This window comes from Lynx canadensis, chromosome D3 (genome assembly GCF_007474595.2).
Source record: "Lynx canadensis isolate LIC74 chromosome D3, mLynCan4.pri.v2, whole genome shotgun sequence".
Taxonomy (NCBI): Eukaryota; Metazoa; Chordata; class Mammalia; order Carnivora; family Felidae; genus Lynx; species Lynx canadensis.
In genome coordinates, this window is record NC_044314.2 from 83775215 (window position 1) to 83795335 (window position 20121).

The following is a 20121-nucleotide window of genomic DNA, read 5'->3' on the forward strand; positions in this document are numbered from 1 at the left end:
ATCTTTGTTGCTCTGATTCATGGGGAAAAAATACCATTCTAGTTTGCATTTCTGGGAGAGACTAAGCACTTTTTCGTATTTTCAAAGTCTTTCTTCCTTTTGTATGAATTGTCAGTTGATCACAGCTCGTTTTCTCTCGCATTTTTTTCCTCCGTTATAGGAAGGAGCTCGTGACACAACCAGAAAATGATCCTTTATTATATGTGTGGCAAATATTCATCTTAGCTTTTGCACTTTTCACCCTGTGGTATTCTTTTTCCACAGAAATTCATCGTGGCATGGTGAAATGTATCAGATTTTTCCTTTATGATTTCTGGGTTGCTCACTATACTTAGAACAACTTAATTCACAGCACTGTTGTGAGATAAAAATAAGACATAAAATGCTTAGCACAGAAGCAGCCCTTAGAGTTTCACCTTTGGAACTAGGAATTTACTTTTTAGTCAGAATAAAATTCTCCCCATAAAGGAACAGAATTTCACAGGACCCTGCAAGGTGTGGCCCCAACCTCTCTTGCTCTGGTGACTTCATTTTCCCCATGTGGTCAAGCCTGCTTTTCTCCACGGTCAGATGCTCCCATCCTGCCTCCTCACAGCACCTAAGTGATATCAACATGAAATCTATGCACACGTTCCTCCAACCACCAGGTCAAAGGCTGGACAGGCAGCTCACAAGAGGGAGAGAGACTGTCTGTTTCAGCACCAATGTGTAACGCGTACCTCTGGCTCCAAGCAAAGGGGCTCACACAGGATTCCTCAAATATCTGTGGCTGGAAGGGAAGGATGAGAGCAGCCATGCGATGGGGGGAGACTGTCACTGCTCTCCCACATCCACAGTTCCCCCACAGACACAGGTCATAGGTGGTGTCACAGAGGTTGTCAGAAGAGACGCAAATGTCAGATGGCAAAGGCTCTTCTCAGACCTGCCCCACCAACTCTTTCACTTGAAGAAAAAGATGATTATTTCTAGCAATCAATTCTTAGCCAATTTGTAGTGCTAAGGAGTTTATCTTCCCCAATCTGTACGCTACGGCAATTTTAATAAGAATTTCCAAAGCAAACGTCCACAGCCCCAGCGCGTAAGACAAAAACTTATTAAAGCCCCCTCACGCATTTGAAAACACTACATTTTGATATTTTAACCAAGTTAACATCAGTGGGGAAAGAACACTCAGTCTACTTCTCTTCGTCTCTGTTACCTCTCTGGCACCTATACAGCACTTCACCCAGCTTTGTTCTCTGGGCCCCTCACCTGTAAACGTGCAGGTGTTCATAACCATGGTAATAGATACACATTAAAACACACACACACACACACACACACACACACACACACACACACAGCTGCTCAGGGTTCTTTCTACGGGACTACAAGCTAAAGCAGACCACATTGGGTAGCCCTATAAACAGATCCCATTTAAAGCAATGAAATTTTACATTTAACCGGGACATTAGAGGGAAAGAACCAAAGTCATAAACATCTCTACAAAGTTTGGCAACCATTCTACCAAGGCTGTGGTGGACAGAATATCAACTGTTTAGTTTTAAGCTTTGTTTAATTTAGTAGGAGTCAAAAGAAAATATAATTTTTTTATATTAAATGTATTTTTTTTATTATTTTTTTTTTCAACGTTTATTTATTTTTGGGACAGAGAGAGACAGAGCATGAACGGGGGAGGGGCAGAGAGAGAGGGAGACAGAATCGGAAACAGGCTCCAGGCTCTGAGCCATCAGCCCAGAGCCTGACGCGGGGCTCGAATTCATGGACCGCGAGATCGTGACCTGGCTGAAGTCGGACGCTTAACCGACTGCGCCACCCAGGCACCCCTAAATGTATTTTTTTTTAAATCACACCTACGTTCTGGATTTGTTTTTCCCTTCAATAAATCCACAAAAAATAAATAAAGAAATATCAAAAAAAAAAAACCCTTGAAAGAAATGTATTTTTACTCACTAATATGAGTTGCATTTTTCTTTCCTTCCCCCCCCCCCCCCCCACTTTCGGAGAGAGAGACAGAGACAGAATACAAGCACGGGAGGGGCAGACAGAAAGGGAGACACAGAATCGGAAGCAGGCTCCAGGCTCTGAGCTGTCAGCACAGAGCCAGATGCAGGGCTCAAACTCAAGAGGGCTCAAACACAAGATCATGACCAGAGTCGAAGTCGGACGTTTAACCGGCTGGGCCACCTAGGCGCCCATGAGTTGCATTTTTCTAAACATGAAATAAGCCCAGCCATCATAGCATGAAAAAAATGTAAAATACTAAATTTTCTTTCCCTTCCTAATTATTTGGATTGAAAAAGGTCAGGATAAGGCACAAGTTTATGTTTCCCCATCTTGCACTTTAATTTGGAAAGAAATATTTCAAAATGTGTAAAAAAAACATTTGTTTTTAAAAAGCTACTGCTTGTAAAAAGTTAAAGCATAACTTTAAATGTTTCTGGTATGCAATTAGCAAGCATCACAGTAAAGATTGTATATGCAAACAATCATCAATGGATGCTAAATATAGGGAGAAACCCGAGGGGGGCAGGATACAGGCAGGCATGGTTTCACACTGTCTCCTCATCAATTGCTAATTAGTTACAGGAGAGAAAATATTTTATACAAGGAGAAAATGCACAAACTCTTAACCAGGTGATCACTGATGATGACCAACGTCATCAGTGGACATTGTGTACTTCCAGATATGATATCCCAAGAAGGACACAGTTATCACCTACATAGTACTCAGGCTAATATCTAATAATGATGAAATATCAGACAAATCCAAAATGAGAAATCTTCTATTTTAAAAGGGGAAGGGAGAGATGTATTTTTCCCAAAAATCACTAGCATTAAAGACAAAGGCTGTATGGGGCACCCAGGTGGCTCAGTTAGTTAAGCATCAATCAGACTCTTGATTTCGGGTCAGGTCATGATCTCACAGGTTGTGAGTTCAAGCCCTGAATCAGGCTCTGTGCTGGCAGTGCAGAACCTGCATGGGATTCTCTCTCTCTCTCCCTTCCTCTCTGTCTCTCCCTCCCTCATACCCTCTGTCTCTCTCTCTTAAAAATTAACAAATAAATAAACTTGAAAAAAAAAAGACAAAAGGCTATAGAAGTATTCCAGATTTAAGAGATCTAACAGCTAAATACAACTGGATCCTATACTAGAAGAGGAAAAAAAAAATCTATAAAGGACATTATTGGGTCAACTGGCACAGCTACAATATAACAGGTTAGACAAAAGGATTATTATCAATGGTAAAATTACTACAGTTAAAAATTAAAAAGGGGTGCCTGGATGGCTCAGTTGGGTAAGTGCGTAACTCTCGATTTTGGCTCAGGTCATGATCTCATCGTTCACGATGGAGCTTCATGTCGGGCTGTGCACTGACAGTGTGGAGCCTGCTTGGGATTCTCTCTCTCCCTCTCTCTCTCTGCCCCTCCCCCCCCCCGCACATGTGTGCTCACGCTCTCTCTTTCCCTCTCTCAAAATAAATAAATACACTTAAAAATTTTTAAATGATAACTTTATTCTTAATGTTTATTTTGAGGGAGAGAGAGAGTATGAACAGGGGAGGGGGGGAGAGAGAGAGGGAGACACAGAATCCGAACCTGAGTTTCGTTACCTGAGCCGATGTCAGACACTTAACCGACTGAATCACCAAGGCGCCCCAAGGATAACTTTATTCTTAGAAAATATGCACTGAAGGGGCGCCTGGGTGGCTCAGTCAGTTAAACATCCCACTTCGCCTCAGGTCATGATCTCACAGTTGGTGGGTTCGAGCCCTGCGTCAGGCTCTGTGCTGGAGCTTGCTTCAGATTCTGTGTCTCCTCCTCTCTCTATCCCTCCCCTGCTCATGCTCTGTCTCTCTCTGTCTCTCAATAATATATAAACGTTAAAAAAAAATTTTTTTTTAAAGAAAATATGCACTGAAGTATTTAAGGGTAAAGGACTATGATATATGTAATTTACCCTCAAATGTTTGGGGCAAGATTATAAAATATTATACACATGTATTTACACACACAGAATATAGAGCAAATGGGATGAAAAGTTAACAGTGCTGAGTCTGGGTAAATGGTATGCCATCTATATGTGTATTCTTTGTACTATTCTTATTCTTGTAACTTTTCTCTAAGTTTGAAATGAATCCCAAGTAAATAAAAATTCTTTAAAATTTTTCTGAAATATCCATTTGCTACAGTCACCAGCATGACTTACATCACCAGTAAGTTATCCATCCCTACACCCCCGAAGCTGGCTGTACTAGGTCCCAAAAAAGGGGTGACAGAGAGAAGAAAATAAGTAAGACAGAGAGGAGAATTCACATGGAGGTAGAGTCTGGAGACAGAAAGAAGACAGATTTATCGTTTTACTACCAAAAATATTACATATTTAAATAAGAACTTACAAATTGTAAAATAAAGATCTCTCCACGTTTATCACACATACCTTTCTTCAGCAATCGTGAACTAGCCCTGATAGCAAGGACAAAGCAACACAGTATTTGCTTTCATCCGTCATGGCTGATTAAAATTACTGCTACATTTACTGAATCCCATGTGCCAATTCTGAAACTCCAGAAATCAAACTTTTAACCATTACCTTCGGCTACTTATTTCTAAAAATTTCTAACAGCAGGATCTAAACCCACACATTGTCCTATTGTAACCACATGTTCTCACCTTTGCATATTTTACAGGAATAATGCTTACAGAGTAACCTGCTGATGCTGAGGACGCAAAAGACATTACAAAAGTGACTTCCGCTGCTGAAGGTGAAGCCTGGTAAACACCACCCGACCCATCAGGTAGACTGGCAACAGGAGATACGGCCGTTGGATGGTGGTCTCTTTACCCCTTTATTAAATAAACTATTATTTCATTTACAACTTACAAGTATGCCTATCATGTTATTAAGAGTCAACAGAGGAGGGTGATGTCTACAGAGGAAACTCGGTAACCAGCATTTAGCACAAAGGCTGGACACAGCAAGAGCTTAATACACATTGGCTATCACCTTTGTTATCATTATTATTACTGGTGGAACACAGCAGGAAAGATTCATCTCATGCATAATTATGTCAGTATCACAACAGGCCCTGTTGACGTATATATCATTTATGTTGCACTGCCTTTTAATAAACTTAACTTCAAGGTTCAAGGGCTGTCCCTACATTATTTCAAATAGCATATAATTAGAAATTAAAAGTGCTAGTCCATACCCTATCTAGTTGAGCTTTGATATATTTTAAACTCTTTTTCCTGAGCTGTTTTTTCCAAAAAGCACTGGTAATCACTGAAAACTTTTTCCCACTTATATTTAATATTTGTGTCCAACCACTGACAATTCTGGGATGTGCAGCATGCTTATCACAAATAAGGAGAAGTCAGAGTTCACTCAATCCCTTAGTTCTTAATGAGAGTAAAGACAAACAGTAGAATTAATAAAATTAGTATTACAGGGCTGTCTTCAAGGATTATAAACACTTGAACTATTAGGTACTAAGGCCACACATCTCTATGCCTGGCCCCATCTTCCACCTGGTGTGGATGTGAATGGCAGAGTTTAGTCTACCAAAAAAAAAAAAGGTAATGCAAATGCATCTGTACCACAGGAGGCAAATTACTATAACTCCATTTGAGTTAATCAACAAGGTGATTAATATCGTGGGTCCAGACAAGATGAGATGAAACAGATAAATGTCCAATCCTCCCTTGTATATAGTAGGCATTTGATGAATGGCTGTTGACCGAATTTGGGGGGGAGGATAAAATACATGGGGAAAAGGGGGATAGAGAAAAAGTCACATGGGAAGGAGAGAGGGAAGGAAGAGTGTCCCCCTTTTGCTCATTCTAACACCTGCACACCTGCCAGCCCCTGATGATCCCTTCTAACTGGCCATCTTCTGGCGTTATTATTTACTAAGGATCTCAGGTCATACGTGTTCTAGACAGGGACCACCCATCCCTTAGAAAGAGCTGAGAGCGTGTATGTGTGTGCACATATACACACACCACCACCACCACTTGTGAAAAAAGAGCCACAAACCAGTGTCTAAAAACAAAATGCCTAAAACACATGAGACTGAGTGAGCCTCAAGAAACAAAAGACAGAATCCCTGCCTGCAGGAGAGTTTACAAACCCACACGATTTTCTGGGAAATCACACCAGAAATCTAACCCCCCCCCCCACCGCCCATTAGTGAACACATATTCTACAAAGCCTTCGCTCTCTGAGGCTAGGAACTTATTTATGTCAAGTGAGTTTAAAAAAAAAAAAAAAAAAGAAATGCTGACGAACCAAAAAGAAAATACAATGATGCTGAATTTTTTGTTTTATCTATACACCCTCTTCCCCCAGGGGTGTGGGGCAACAGTCAAGCAGGCCGATAATTTCAGGAACTTATTCTCAAGACTGCCATGCTAAGAAGAGTAAACTAGGGATCCAAAGTCTAATTTCAGTTTCTTGACTAAATATAAAGTGACACTGGGTATATCTTTTGTACCAGCTGCTCCAAAAAAAAAAAAAAAAAAAATCATTATCTTTGTCCTTGGGGAGAAAGTTTATAGTTTGGTACTTCCTGCAGATTACAAGAATATTCCTCTTTTCTAATTAAATTTTAATATCCTGTAGGAAAAGGATAAGTCATGAAGAAAGGGCAGTCAATAGGGACCAGCATTCTAAGTAACAGAAGCTAGAAAAAAAGTTGTTAAGGCAGCTTTTTAATGGTAGTGGATCGTGGATAGCTCTGTCTTTATAATATCTTCTCATGGAATTTCACTGGTCAGCATCATGGCTCTGATGACAAGGCAATAAAAGCAAACTGCCTCCAAGTCTTTCTACAAATGGTTGCTACCCTAGTTCAAAGCCACTCGTCTGCTCTCCCTGAGTCCACTCGTGTCTCCTACAACCCTTCCTTCACGCTAGCCAGAAGGATATTTTTAAACCGACCAGCTCATGCCACTCCCCTGATCACATCCTTCTATGGCTTTGCACTGCTCTTAAAATACAATCCAAACTCCTCTCCATGGTCCACATGACATTTGAAGACTTTACAAGTTCCTATGTGGTCCAGTCCCCACCTACCTCCCCAGGCTCCCTTTTGCTCTTAAAGCGCTCCAAGAACTTCCCCACCTCAACACTTGCATACTTGCTGTTTCCCAATGCCCAAACACCCACCCAGGGCCTAGCACAGCGCCTGGCACATAGTCATCTCACAATAGTTCTTGAGTGAGTGGATCAACATTTCAAAAGAATGGTTTGATGGGATGATAAAGACTGGAATCTAGAATGCATTATCTTTACAATAAACATATTATATGTCTGTGTGTGTGTGTGTGTATTTGCACATATATATGTATGTATTTAGTATAGGCAGACCTACAGCATATATATGTATATATCAGCATACGAGAACATATGTATTCTAAACAGAATATTCTATACGAATACATTTCTATTTCAGTTTAATACTAGCTTTATCAAACCCATTTGACATCGGCACACAAGTCTGTCTACCTCTCTGAATTCAAAGCTCCTTGCAAACATGAATAGTACCATCCATGTTTCAGCGTTGTCAAGGACCGCAGCACACACGAGTTTACGAAACGCACACAACGCTCCAAAACTCAGTCGTGAACCGAGCTGCAATTTAGGGCGTTTGAATCCAGTTTAGGGTCTTAAAGCCTTGGCTGCAGTACACAACTCCTACAGAGCATCAGTATTTGCCTTTCCTTAAAGGTAAGGCAGTATTTGCCTTGCCTCAGAAACGTCAGCACTGGATGGCAAGTGCTGTCCGAGTCCCAAAGGGAAAGAGGAATAACCACAGTATCCTATTGTTCGGTGGCTGCCTAACAAAGTCCACTAAGGCCCGCTAGTAACAATCACAAGCATGAGCTGGCTCTGCTTTTTCAGGATCTTGTGCGACTCTCCAACAGGCTCCACACTGACCATGTACAAGAAGGGTAAGTAATCTTAGCGGTGGCCCCTGCATTTGAGCAGCTCTGGTCAAAACCCTGAGCTTACACAGGGACACAACACTAATAAAGACATCCCAGTCGCAATTGGAAAGGCACAGAACTGTCATTTTTCAGCAAGGCAAGTTTATTTACTCCCACGGGAGATAAACAAACATGGCCACCAGGGAGAGCCTGGGACAAAATGTACTTGACCTGCAACAGATAAACCAAAAGCCTGGGGTATGAGAAGGAGCTACATTTTCTGCTCCTATGTAGCTCCTCTCGGCTCAAGTCATCGTACACTATCTTTCAGAAAAACAAAAAAGCAAATGTAAAGGATGTGCCATATGCTGAAAGAGGGCTTGGAGAATACAGACAGTTTTGTCAGCGGAACAAGGCAGAAATCAGGCCCACAAGCAACCTCGAAAGCTAAATTCGGTACTACGACCACTAAATTATGGGGGAAGGAGGGAGTCATTTCATTATTCACTGCCTTCATTTCCCTACCTGTGATGTTGAGAAATAGCAGTATACTGAATATACTTACATTTTAATTACCGAATGTATACAAAATCTAAATCCTAAACACACCGCAAAGAATTATTTTGATTTAAATTAAGCAAGCAAAACAAAATTGAGAATAGTATTGGTCATTCAGAAATCAACTCATACGATCATCGCCTCAGAAAGATCATTCCTAAACTCATCAAACTAACTACATTATCCCCCTTTGTTGTTTTTGATTCCTCCCGGCAGTTTTTACTACCCGAAATTGTGATATTCATTCATATGTTTCTTTTCTCTCTCTCGACCAAAAGAATAGCATCTTTGCCAGTCTTCCGGCTTTATCTGGCCTGGTTCAATAACTACTTGTTGACTGAATTAATACTGAGGTTAAAAATAATTTGAAAAAGAACAACAAAGCTGGAAGACTAACGCTGATTTCAAACCTTATAATAAAACCACAATAGTCAAGACTATGTGGTATTGGCATAAGGACAGACGACTAGATCAATAACATAGAATGGAGTCCAGAAACAGATCCACACATAAATGGACAACAGATTTTCAACAAAGGTGTGAATTCGAGAAAGACAGTATTTTGAACAAATAGCACTAGAACCACTGGACATCCATACGCAAAATGTACACACACACACACACACACACACACACACACGTCTCCACACCTCACAATATACAAAAATTAACTCAAAGTGGATCATAGACCTAAAGCCTTTTAAAAAACATTTGAGGCCTTGGGTTAAGCAAAGCTTCCTCAGCATGATCCATTAAAAAAAATTGATAAACTGGGGCGCCTGGGTGGCGCAGTCGGTTAAGCGTCCGACTTCAGCCAGGTCACGATCTCGCGGTCCATGAGTTCGAGCCCCGTGTCAGGCTCTGGGCTGATGGCTCAGAGCCTGGAGCCTGTTTCCGATTCTGTGTCTCCCTCTCTCTCTGCCCCTCCCCCGTTCATGCTCCGTCTCTCTCTGTCCCAAAAATAAATAAACGTTGAAAAAAAAATTAAAAAAAAAAAATTGATAAACTGGACTTCATCAAAATTAAAAACCTCTGCTCTTCAAAAGAGACTGGTAAAAAATGAAAAGACAAGCCACAAACCAAAAGAAAATGTTTGCAATTCTGATAAAGAACTTGTATCCAGAATAAAGAATTCTTTTTTAAAATGTTTTAATGTTTATTTATTTTTGAGAGAGAGAGAGAGAGAGAGAGAGAGAGAGAGCGAGCAGGGGAGGGGCAGAGAGAGAGGGAGACACAGAATCTGAAACAGGCTCCAGGCTCTGAGCTGTCAGCACAGAGCCCGACGCGGGGCTCGAACTCATGGACTGTGAGATCATGACGTGAGCTGAAGTTGGACGCTCAACCGACTGAGCCACTCAGACACCCCAGAATAAAAAATTCTTGAATCTCAATTCAAAAAAACAACTAAATAAATATGGAGGAAAATAGTTGGGCCGATTAGACACGTCACCAAGGAAGATATACAGATGGCAAAAACAGCACATGTAAAGATGATCAACATTATTAGTCACCAAGAAAAATACTAATTAGAACTACAATGAGATACCAGGATACACCCACTAAAATGGTTAAAATTTAAAAACTGACCATACCAAGTGTTGACAGAGATGTGGGGTAACTGTAACTCTCATATGCTACTGGTGGGAATGTAAACAGTTTAGCAATTTCTGGAAAAAGTGAATTATACATCTACTGTATGATCCAGCCATTCCCCCCACCCCAACAGGTATTTTGTTAAATACCTCTTGTACATTCACAGCAGCTTTGTTTGTGAGAGCCAAACTCCAGAACGACCCAAATGGTCCATCAACAGGTGGACGGATAAGCAAACAGTAAGACACCCACACAATGGAGTGTTACCGAGCAATAAAGAGAAATGAACTTTTGATGCATGCTACAACATGAATCTCCACATAATTATGCTAAGCATAAGAAACCAGACATAAAGTTCCATTTATATAAAATTCTAGGAAGTACAAACTAATGTGTCCTGACAGAAAGAAGAACAGCGGTCACTTGACAAGGAAGGGATTAAAAAGGACACAAGGAAACATCACAAGGGATGATGGATACGTTCATTGCCCTCACTGTGGTGATGGTTTCAGGAGCATATGCACATGTCAAAACATCAAATTGTACGCTTAAATGTACGCAACTTATTGCGTGTCACTTATACCTTAATAAAGCTGGTTAAAAATAATAAAAGAGACCTACAGCCTGAAAAAATAATAAATAATTCCCAATCTGACTTTTTAGGTGGCACACGTTTCTTCTCGATAATAGATGGGGGCCAGAGAAAAGGAATGATCTCTCCACTTGCTGCTTTGGCTATAGCACTTCCCTGCTTCTACGCTAACAAGCTGGACAATGTAGGGTCTATTACCACCCGGCCCCTTCCCCACTCCCAACCCCCAGTCTTTTTGTCTCCTAAAGAAGCAGATCCTTACTTGTCTGGAAGAGCAGACACAAGGAACAAAAGGTTCAATGGCTATTTGACAGATTAAAGAATAGACAACTGTTTTATTTAAAAGCTCCCTAAAGAATTAGAACATTTGAGGCTATACACTGTTCTGTTGAAATGCAGTTACATATTACCCAGATCTGTAAGCACTTGCCAAGAGACCTGTCCAAGTCACTCACTTCCTAAGAGTTTATGGTTTTCTTTTCTCTCCCTCTTTTCCTTCCACGAATGAAAAATGTGCAGGTGTATTTCGAGAAGACATTCCTAATATTTTGAAAGTTCTCTCATTCAAATAACCCCAACAGCTTGACACAGTTTTCAAATGTCTAAGACAGTGATCATTACAAGACAATAAAGGAAAAGACCAAACAATGGGTCTTGTGTGTGAATCGTAATAAAGAGTGGCAATACAAAATAAAAGGACCATTATCTGAAAACAGTAAGTCACACTACAGTTTACCAACAAAATAAGGCTCACAAATGATTAACAATAGTTACAAAATAATAATAGCAACATGGTGATTAATAGCAGAGATTCTGGCTCCACCACTTACTTATTGGTTGAGTGACCTCAGGCAAGTTGCCTAACTTCTGAAAATCAGTTTACTCATCTTTAAAACCAGGATAATAGTAATGATAATAATAAGAGAAATAATTCCTCTTCTCATAGGGTTATAGTGAGGATCAAATGTATTTGGTTTACAGTAACAACTAAATAAATGTTAGCTATTAGTCGTATTATTACTCTGAACTTTCAAAGGATCTCATTAATTCACTAATCCTCCTGACTCTTAGGTGCAAATCCTGTCATTTACTAGCATGTAACTTCTAAGCCTCAGTTTCCACACCCGTAAAACGGGAGGGATTAACGTTACCTGACTTTTAAGGTTGTGGTTAAGGATTAACTACAGATACAGCTCCCTTCCCTCCCATCTCCCAAAGCGAAGACCGCGGAGGAAGGAAATACTTCTAATAGCAGCAGATACAGTCAGTTTTTCCATTTCTGGCACGTGAGGCGTGGGGGAGAAAGGAGGTGCAAAGAGCCACAAAAAGGGGTCAAGTTCCTGAGTGAAGCCCCCAAACGCGCGCGAGTGGCAGTGACCCAGAGCGGCTCGACAGTCGGGGGCCTGGCCCCGCGCAACTCCCTCCTCTCCCCTCCCGCGTCCCGGGCCGAGGAGCCTCCCCAAGTGAGCGGGGTTATTTCGGAATCACCATGAGGCAATTCTCATGAGGCAATGGGTCAGGAATGCGGCGCGGAGCCGGGCCGCTGGCGTCCGCGGTTCCCCGGGCGGCTCTACCTGCCCCCGTCCTGACGGGCATCCCCAGGGCTGCGGGAGCCGGAACTCGGGGAGGCAGGAAATGAATGGGGACCCGAGAGGTGGGGGCACGGTGGCGCCGGGCCCCCCGGCCCAGGGAGGACTAGAAGTTGGGAGAGAGCTTGCCCCCACGACCCCCGGCGGGAGTCCGAACCCCGGCCGGGGCGCCCCCTCCCGGGCGGGGCTGATCGAAAGCGGCGGGGGCCGGGCCGAGGCCCGGGCCGGGCCCTCGGGGCTCCTCACCTCCGCGATGTCATGTTCCTCCCGCCCTCCGGCTCCGCGACGGACCCGCTCCTTACTCAGGTTCCGCTGGGCCCGGTCACATCGGGCTGGCCCGAGGGAGGCCCGCTCGGGACCGGACGGGGGGCAGAGCCAGCCGGCCGCGCGCAGACCCCCCTCCAGGCCTGGGGATCCCGGAGACTGTGCAGCCGCCCCCCAAACCCGGTTCGCTCCTCCTCCTCCTCCCCCGCCTATCGCCGCCGGCGCCGCCGTGACGTCACCCCGCGCGACGCCTGCCGCCACTTCCTGCTCCCAGGGCGCCCGGGACTGAGCAGCGGCTGGTAATAGCGGTTCATAGGCTCGATGGAGCCGCCGCGACTCACCTCCCGAAGCCCTTTCACCCTCCTTTGGACCTGGGCTGCAAGGTGCGCGTGGCGTCCTCACTGCGGGGCTCACTCCCACGAACCGGTTGCATCCGCTCCCACCGTGTCACTTCCCTGCACTGACTGCCAAACCGAGTTTCATTCATTTCGTTCCACAAATCGCCGCTCCACTTTTTAGCTGTGTAACCTTAGGAAATTTGCTGAGCCTCAGTTGTTGAGTCTCTGAGCTTCACTTTTCTCCATTTCTTCATTTCTGTAAATTGAAGGTAGTACTATAATTGTATTCTCTTCGTAGGATTATCATGAAGATTAAATATGCAAAATGCTTAGGACTCACCCTGGCCTATTTAATAAGTGCTTTGTAATTGTTAGCTGGATTATCATTATAGTTAAACATTTGTTGAATATTTTCTGTCTGGGCGTCCATAGTTTTAAACTATGAGGATACAGTGGTGAACTGGAAAGACGATCTCTGCTAAAATACTCAAGACAATACTGTACTTCCATCTTCCTTTCCTCCATACCCCTTTATATTATCATTTTAAATAGGATAGTTAGGTAAGTCTTCACTGAGGATGACAACTTGAGCAAAGATCTGATCCTGGAGCAGTCGGTGGGAATAATTCAGGCGAATAGCATTTCAAGCATAGGGAGAGGCAAGTGCAAAATCCCTGAGGCAACAGGCTGCCTCCTATATTCCAAAAACTATGAAGAGGTCTCTGGCAGGGGCACAGAAGGAGGTGCGAGGGGTGAAGAGGGAGCAGTAGGAGATGAGGTGAGAACAAGATGGAAATGATCTCGGGTCCTACAGGCTATTAAATGAACAGTAAAATGGAGAGTCGTTGAAAGATTTTTCAATAGAGAAGGACTATAATCCCTGTTTTAAAAATGAAAGTAAATAGGGGTGCCTGGGTGGCTCAGCTGGTTAAGCGTCTGACTTTGGCTCAGGTCATGATCTCGTGGTTTGTGGTTTTAAGCCCCATGGCGGGCTCTGTGCTGACAGCTCCGAGCCTGGAGCCTGCTTCAGATTCTGTGTCTCCCTCTCTCTTTGCCACTCCCCCACTCATGCTCTGTCTCTATCTGTCTCTCAAAAATGAATAAACTTAAAAAAAAAAGTAAAAGTAATAAAGTAAGGGTACTCTGTTAGAATCAGATCAAGAGGGCAAGTCTGGAAACAGACTAGTTCAGAATACTAACATACTGTAATATTCCAGGCTAGAGATGATGGTGGCTCAGACCAGAATGAGAGGGTAGAGCTTTTACCTGATGATGGCCCTTATGACTCATAAAAGGTCACAAATGTAGTAAGTGGCAGAGTCAGAATTCAAACCCACATCTACGTAGCTTCAAAATCTTCTTATTTCCTCCCAGTGTTCCCCTCCCCATTTCTATACAGAGAACTCTTTTATAGTGTTCTGACTGTTTCAGCCTTGGTGATATGGAAAAAAAATCCTTATAAAATTTGTCTTTAATATACGTCAGTTTAATTTAGGTCATAGGCCTTCAACAAGCAGTTGTCCAACCTGTTTCTTTCCAGACCCCCTAAGTCCTGGCCTCCTAGATGACTCGAACAACACTCTAGCTGATCTTAGGCCTGCAGATTTGCTCTTTCCAACCCATCCTTTGGATAATAGCCAGAGTAAAATGCAAAACTAGTCACTCCCTACATTGAGTACCTCAATGGCTATTCACTGCTTCTAGGATGAAGTCACAAAAATTTTTAACAACCTACCTAGTCTGGTCCCTGCTTTTTTCACCAACCCTTCTTCCCACCGCTCTATGACCCAGGCTTGCTGAGTGACTTTTGGCTCTCCTCAATATACCATGTTCTTTCCCAGCTCACGGGGCCTTTAAACAATCTGCTCTCTCTTCCTAGAGGGTTCTTTCTGGCCTCATTCCTCATTAGTCTACTCCTCAGATCTCAGACTAGAAGTCATCTCCTCTGGGATGGGAAGACTTACCTGATTCTCCCAGTCCAGGTCAGATGGTCCCCAAGACACCTATCCTAGCTTAGAACTGAACACAGTCCACTATAAAGCTAAGATACAGTGTCATATGGGGGTTAAATTCTTGATTCCAAAGCTCAACCTTCCTGCCTGGGTGTCCATAAGTAAGTCACTTGACTTCTCCGTGTCTCGGTTTCCTTCTCTGTAAAATGGAGGGAACAACATAGGTAGGTGGTGAAGCATTAAAGATTTGTTTTTTATAAAGTACTTAGTGCCAGTCAAATAAGTACTTGACAAATACGGTTATCATTTGTCTCTTTTCCAAAGTAAACTGTAAGCTCTTGGAATGCAGAAACCATTGCTTCCCCAGTCTTCCCTATATTCTGGACACCCTGCAGCTGGAATGATCTTTCAGGAATACAAATCTAATCATGTCATTCTGTGTTATGAGGGAGTTCAAAGACTTTAGCGCTAGGAATGAAAACCTTCCATTAGCACATCAGGCCCTTCTAAATATGAACCATGCCTACCTGTTCAGCTCCATTTACTCCCACTCCCTCACATAATCCGGCAGTTTCCAAAGGCCTCTTGCTGTTTCTTGCATCCTGTCTTCCTAAATTTAGTTCCTTCTGTCTGAAACACCCTTTAAACCCATCTCCATCTGGAAAACTAAGCATCAGACAAAATTCAACTCTCATTCAATCAGCTTCTCCAAGAAACATTCTTTGCACACTCCCCAAAACCACTTCCTGAGTATAAAATAGAGACCCCTCCCCTCCCCTATGGGGGCTGCTTATTCATCCCTCTATAGGCCCTTAACACAGTTTAACATCATCGTTGGTTGATTCTTCTGTCTCTTCCCCTGGATTATGAGTTCCTTTTAGAACAAAGTCTTTGTCTTCTTCATCTTTCTTTCTTTCTTTCTTTCTTTCTTTCTTTCTTTCTTTCTTTCTTTCTTTATTATTTATTTATTATTTATTATTTATTTATTTATTTATTCATCTTCTTTATTTTATTTTTTTAAGTAGGCTCCATGCCCAATATGGGGCTTGAACTCCTAACCCTGAGATCAAGAGTTGCATGTTTCACAAAAACTGAGTGAGCCAGGAGTCCCCTTCTTCCTTTTGATATGCCCAGAGCCTATTACAGTGCCTGGCTTAGAACAGGCTTAAGAAATGTTCATTTAGGGGTGCCTGGGTGGCTCGGTCAGTTGAGCATCCGACTCGGTTTCGGCTCAGGTAATGATCTCATGGTTTCCCGGGTTCGGGCCCGCTTTGGGATTCTCTCTCTCCCTCCCTCTGCCCCTCCCCTACTTATGCTCTGTCTCAAGATAAATAAATAAATTTTAAACTGAAAATTTAAATAGAAAAGAAATATTCACTTAGGAAAAATTAAAAAGAAATATCTGGGGCACCTGGCTGGCTCAGTCGGTTAAGTGTCTGACTTTTGCTCATGGTTTGTGAGTTTGAGCCCCGATCGGGCTCCACCCTGACAGTGTGGAGCCTGCTTGGTATACTCTCTTTCTCCATCTCTCCCTCTCTTTCTGCCCCTCACCCCCTCGTGCTTTAACTCTCAAAACAAATAAATAAACTTTAAAAAAAGAAAAGTACTCATTTAGAGATACTTTATTTTTCTTTCTCTTTTTTTAAAAAAATATATTTTTTAATGTTTTTATGTATTTTTGAGACAGAGAGAGACCGAGCATGAGCAGGGGAGGGGCAGAGAGAGAGGGAGACACAGAATCCGAAGCAGGCTCCAGGCTCCGAGCTGTCAGCACAGAGCCTGACGCGGGGCTCGAACTCACAGACCGTGAGATCATGACCTGAGCCGAAGTCGGACGACCAACCGACTGAGCCACCCAGGCGCCCCGATTTCTTTCTCAACTACAAAAGCAACACAAATTCCTTACAACTAGCCAAATAAAAATACTTTTCCCTGCTCCTCAATGTATATATATTCCCTACTCCACCCCCACCAGTGTTAATAATTTGGTATTACACTTCCACTTTTCTCTATCCCTATACAAACACACACACATATATCCCACACCTACACTCACATACATAACATATAGGGATTTTTTTCTATTTTATTTTATTTTTTTAAGTTTTACTCATTTTGAGAGAGAGAGCATGAAAGCAGGGGAGGGGCAGAGAGAGAGAGAGAGGGAGAGAGAATTCCAAGCAGGCTCTGTACCGTCAGCTTGGAACCTGGTGCAGCAGGGCTTGAACTCATGAGCCTCAAGCTCATGAACTGAGCCAAAGTCAGATGCTTAACTGACTGAGTCACCCAGGTGCCCCTATTTTTTAAAAATGTCTTTTAATGTTTATTTTTGAGAGATAGAAAGACAGACAGAGTGAGAGCAGAGAAGGAGCAGAGAGAGAGGGAGACACAGAATCTGAAGCAGGCTCCAGGCTTTGAGCTGTCAGCACAGAGCCCGACACGGGACTGGAACTCACAAACCATGAGATCATGATATGAGCCAAAGTCGGATGCTTAACCAACTGAGCCACCAATCTTTTAAATGACTTCATAATATGTGTCTATTCATGGATTCATAATATGTATATCATATTAAGTATGTGAATATATATGCATGTATAATCCCAAAGACATATCATAACTTTTTCTCTTAATATATCATGAATATCCCTAGACCAGCATAGCATTCAATACAATATAATCTGAGCCATATATGTAATATTAAAGACTATAGTATTCACATTTAAAAAAGTAAAAGGAGGGGTGCCTGACTGGCTCAGTTGGTAGAGCATGTGATTCTTGATCACAGGGTCATGAGTTCAGGCACCATCTTGGGTGTTGAGCCTACCTAAAAATATATAAGTAAATAAATAAAAAAATTTTAAAAAGTAAACACAGATGAAATCCATGCAAATGTTTAACTCAATGTCTCAAGATATTATCATTCAACATATAATCAATAAATATAAAACATTAATGAGTTAGCTTACATTCTTTTTTTCTTGTTAAGCCTTCAAAGCCCAGTATGTATTTTACCCTTATAGCACACCTCAATCTGAACTGGCTACATTTCCAATGCTCCATAACCACATTTGGCTAATGGTACTATATTGGACCACACATTTAGATGTAAGTCATGCTTTCTCATAGCTGCATAATATTTTTAGAATGGATATACATTTACAGTCAATTTCTGTGTTAATGGACATGCAAATTATTTCTAAGGTTTCAGGGGTGGGGAGTTGCACTGAAAGCAGTGTTCCATGAACTTGCTTATTTTTTTAAGTTTATTTATTCATTTTGATTTAAAAATTTTTAACTAAAAAAAATAATAAAAATGCTTTTAAAAAGAGGGGCACCTGGGTGGCTCAGTCGGTTGAGCGTCAGACTTTGGCTCTGGTCATGATCTTGTGGTCCGTGGGTTCAAGCCCCACATCGGGCTGTGAGCTGACAGCTCAGAGCTTGGAGCCTGCTTTGGATTCTGCATCTCCCTCTCTCTCTGCCCCCCCCCCACTCGCACTCTGTCTCTCTCTCTCACAAAAATAAATAAACATGAAAAAAATTTAGGGGCACTTGGGTGGCTCTGTCGGTTAAGCGTCCAACTCTTGGTTTCAGCTTAGATCATGATCTCACAGTCTGTGGGTTCGAGCCCCACATTGGGCTCTGCGCTGATAGTGTGGAACCTACTTGGGATTCTCTGTCTCCTTCACTCCCTTTGCCCCTCCCCCACTCTCTCTCTGTCTCTCTCAAAAAACTAAACTTAAAAAAAAAATTAAAGCTTATTTATTTATTTTGAGAGAGAGGGAGGGGGTGGGGCAGAGAGGGAGAGAGAATCCCTGTCCACAGTGCAGAGCCCCACCTGAACTCACGAACCACAAGCCGAACTGAGCTGAAACCAAGAGTCAGAGGGTTAACCGACTGAGCTACCCAGGTGCCCCGTGTGTTGTTTTGTTTTTTTAAATTTTGTAATGTTTGTTTTTGAAGCAGGCTCCAGGCTCTGAGCTGTCAGCACAGAACCCAACGCGGGGCTCAAATCCCCAAACTGAGAGATCATGACCTGAGCTGAAGTTGGACGCTCAACTGACTGAGCCACCCAGGCTCCCATCCCCATCTTTTTTTTTTTTTTTTAAGATTTTTTTTTTAAGTAATTTCTACACCCTGCGTGGGGCTCAAACTTACAACCCTGAGATCAAGGATGGCATGGTCCACTGACTGAGCCAGCTGGGGGCCCCTCCGTGAACTTTCTTATGAGAAAACTATTGAGTGAATGAGTGAATCACTATGTTGACCTCAACCTTAACACTTATTAGGGAGGTATTATCAATGTTGTCAATATCATTCCCATTTTATAAATAAGAAAACTCATGTGAGGAAGCCTATCATAAGATCACATAGCAAGTGAGCTCCAGGTTTCAAGGTCAGCACCTTCTCTGCAGCATAACTGTCTGCTGCTTTTTTGTCTTTCCGTGACACAAAGAAGTAGGGTTCAATGTGTCTGTGTGACGTTGGATAAATCATTTATTTTATTTATTTGTTTCAAGTTTATTTATTTTGAGAGGGAGAGCAAGCACATGTGTGCGGGAGGGGCAGACAGACGAGGAGGGGCAGGGAGAGAGGAAGGGAAAGACAGAGATTGGGAATCCCAAGCAGGTTCTGCACTGTCAGCCCGATGGAGCTACTCAAGGCTTGGACTCCCCAACTGTGAGTTCATGACCTGAGCTGAAGTCAGAAGCTTAACCGACCCCGCCACCCAGGCGCCCCCGATAAATCATTTATTGTAAATGAGCTTCAGTTCTTTTATCTTTTTTTTTTTTAAGATTTTCTTTTTTAAATAATCTTTACACCCAACGTGGGACTTGAACTGAGGATCCTGAGATCGAGAGTCACAAGCTCCACCGAATGAGCCAGCCAGGCGCCCCTCTTTCATCTTAAATTCCTACTTCCCAGGGAGGTTGCCCTGAGGCTTAAAATGGTTTAGTGTCTGCAAAAATGTCTCCTCTGATAAAAATTTTGCCCAAGCAATGAACAATAAATTTTGCAGTACCATAATGAAACACAAGAGGGGGTTCATTTATGTTTTTATTTCAACGGCAGGCAACTTAACAAATACTTTGGTACATTTACTAGGTAAAAGTTTCTGAGATTGTCAATTAAACAACCCTTTTTTTAACGTTTATTTTTTGAGAGAGAGAGTACAAGCTGGGGAGGGGCAGAGAGAGGGAGACACAGAATCCGAAGCAGGCTCCAAGCTGTCAGCACAGAGCCCAATGCAGGGCTTGAACTCACAAACACAGAATCACAGCCTGAGCTGAAGTCAGACACTTA

General features: G+C 42.6%; 1 protein-coding gene across 2 annotated transcripts in view; it reads right to left on the reverse strand.

Annotated features, from left to right (window-relative positions):
* PTPN11 (protein tyrosine phosphatase non-receptor type 11) overlaps window positions 1-12693 on the reverse strand; it is an 81212-nt gene extending 68519 nt beyond the window's left edge. For both annotated transcript variants that reach the window (XM_030335921.1, XM_030335920.1), the window contains exon 1: window positions 12510-12693. In XM_030335921.1, the coding sequence (XP_030191781.1) occupies window positions 12510-12523 (14 nt within the window). In that variant the 5' untranslated portion in view covers window positions 12524-12693. The remainder of the gene's footprint in view (window positions 1-12509) is intronic.
* Window positions 12694-20121: the final 7428 nt, after the last annotated feature.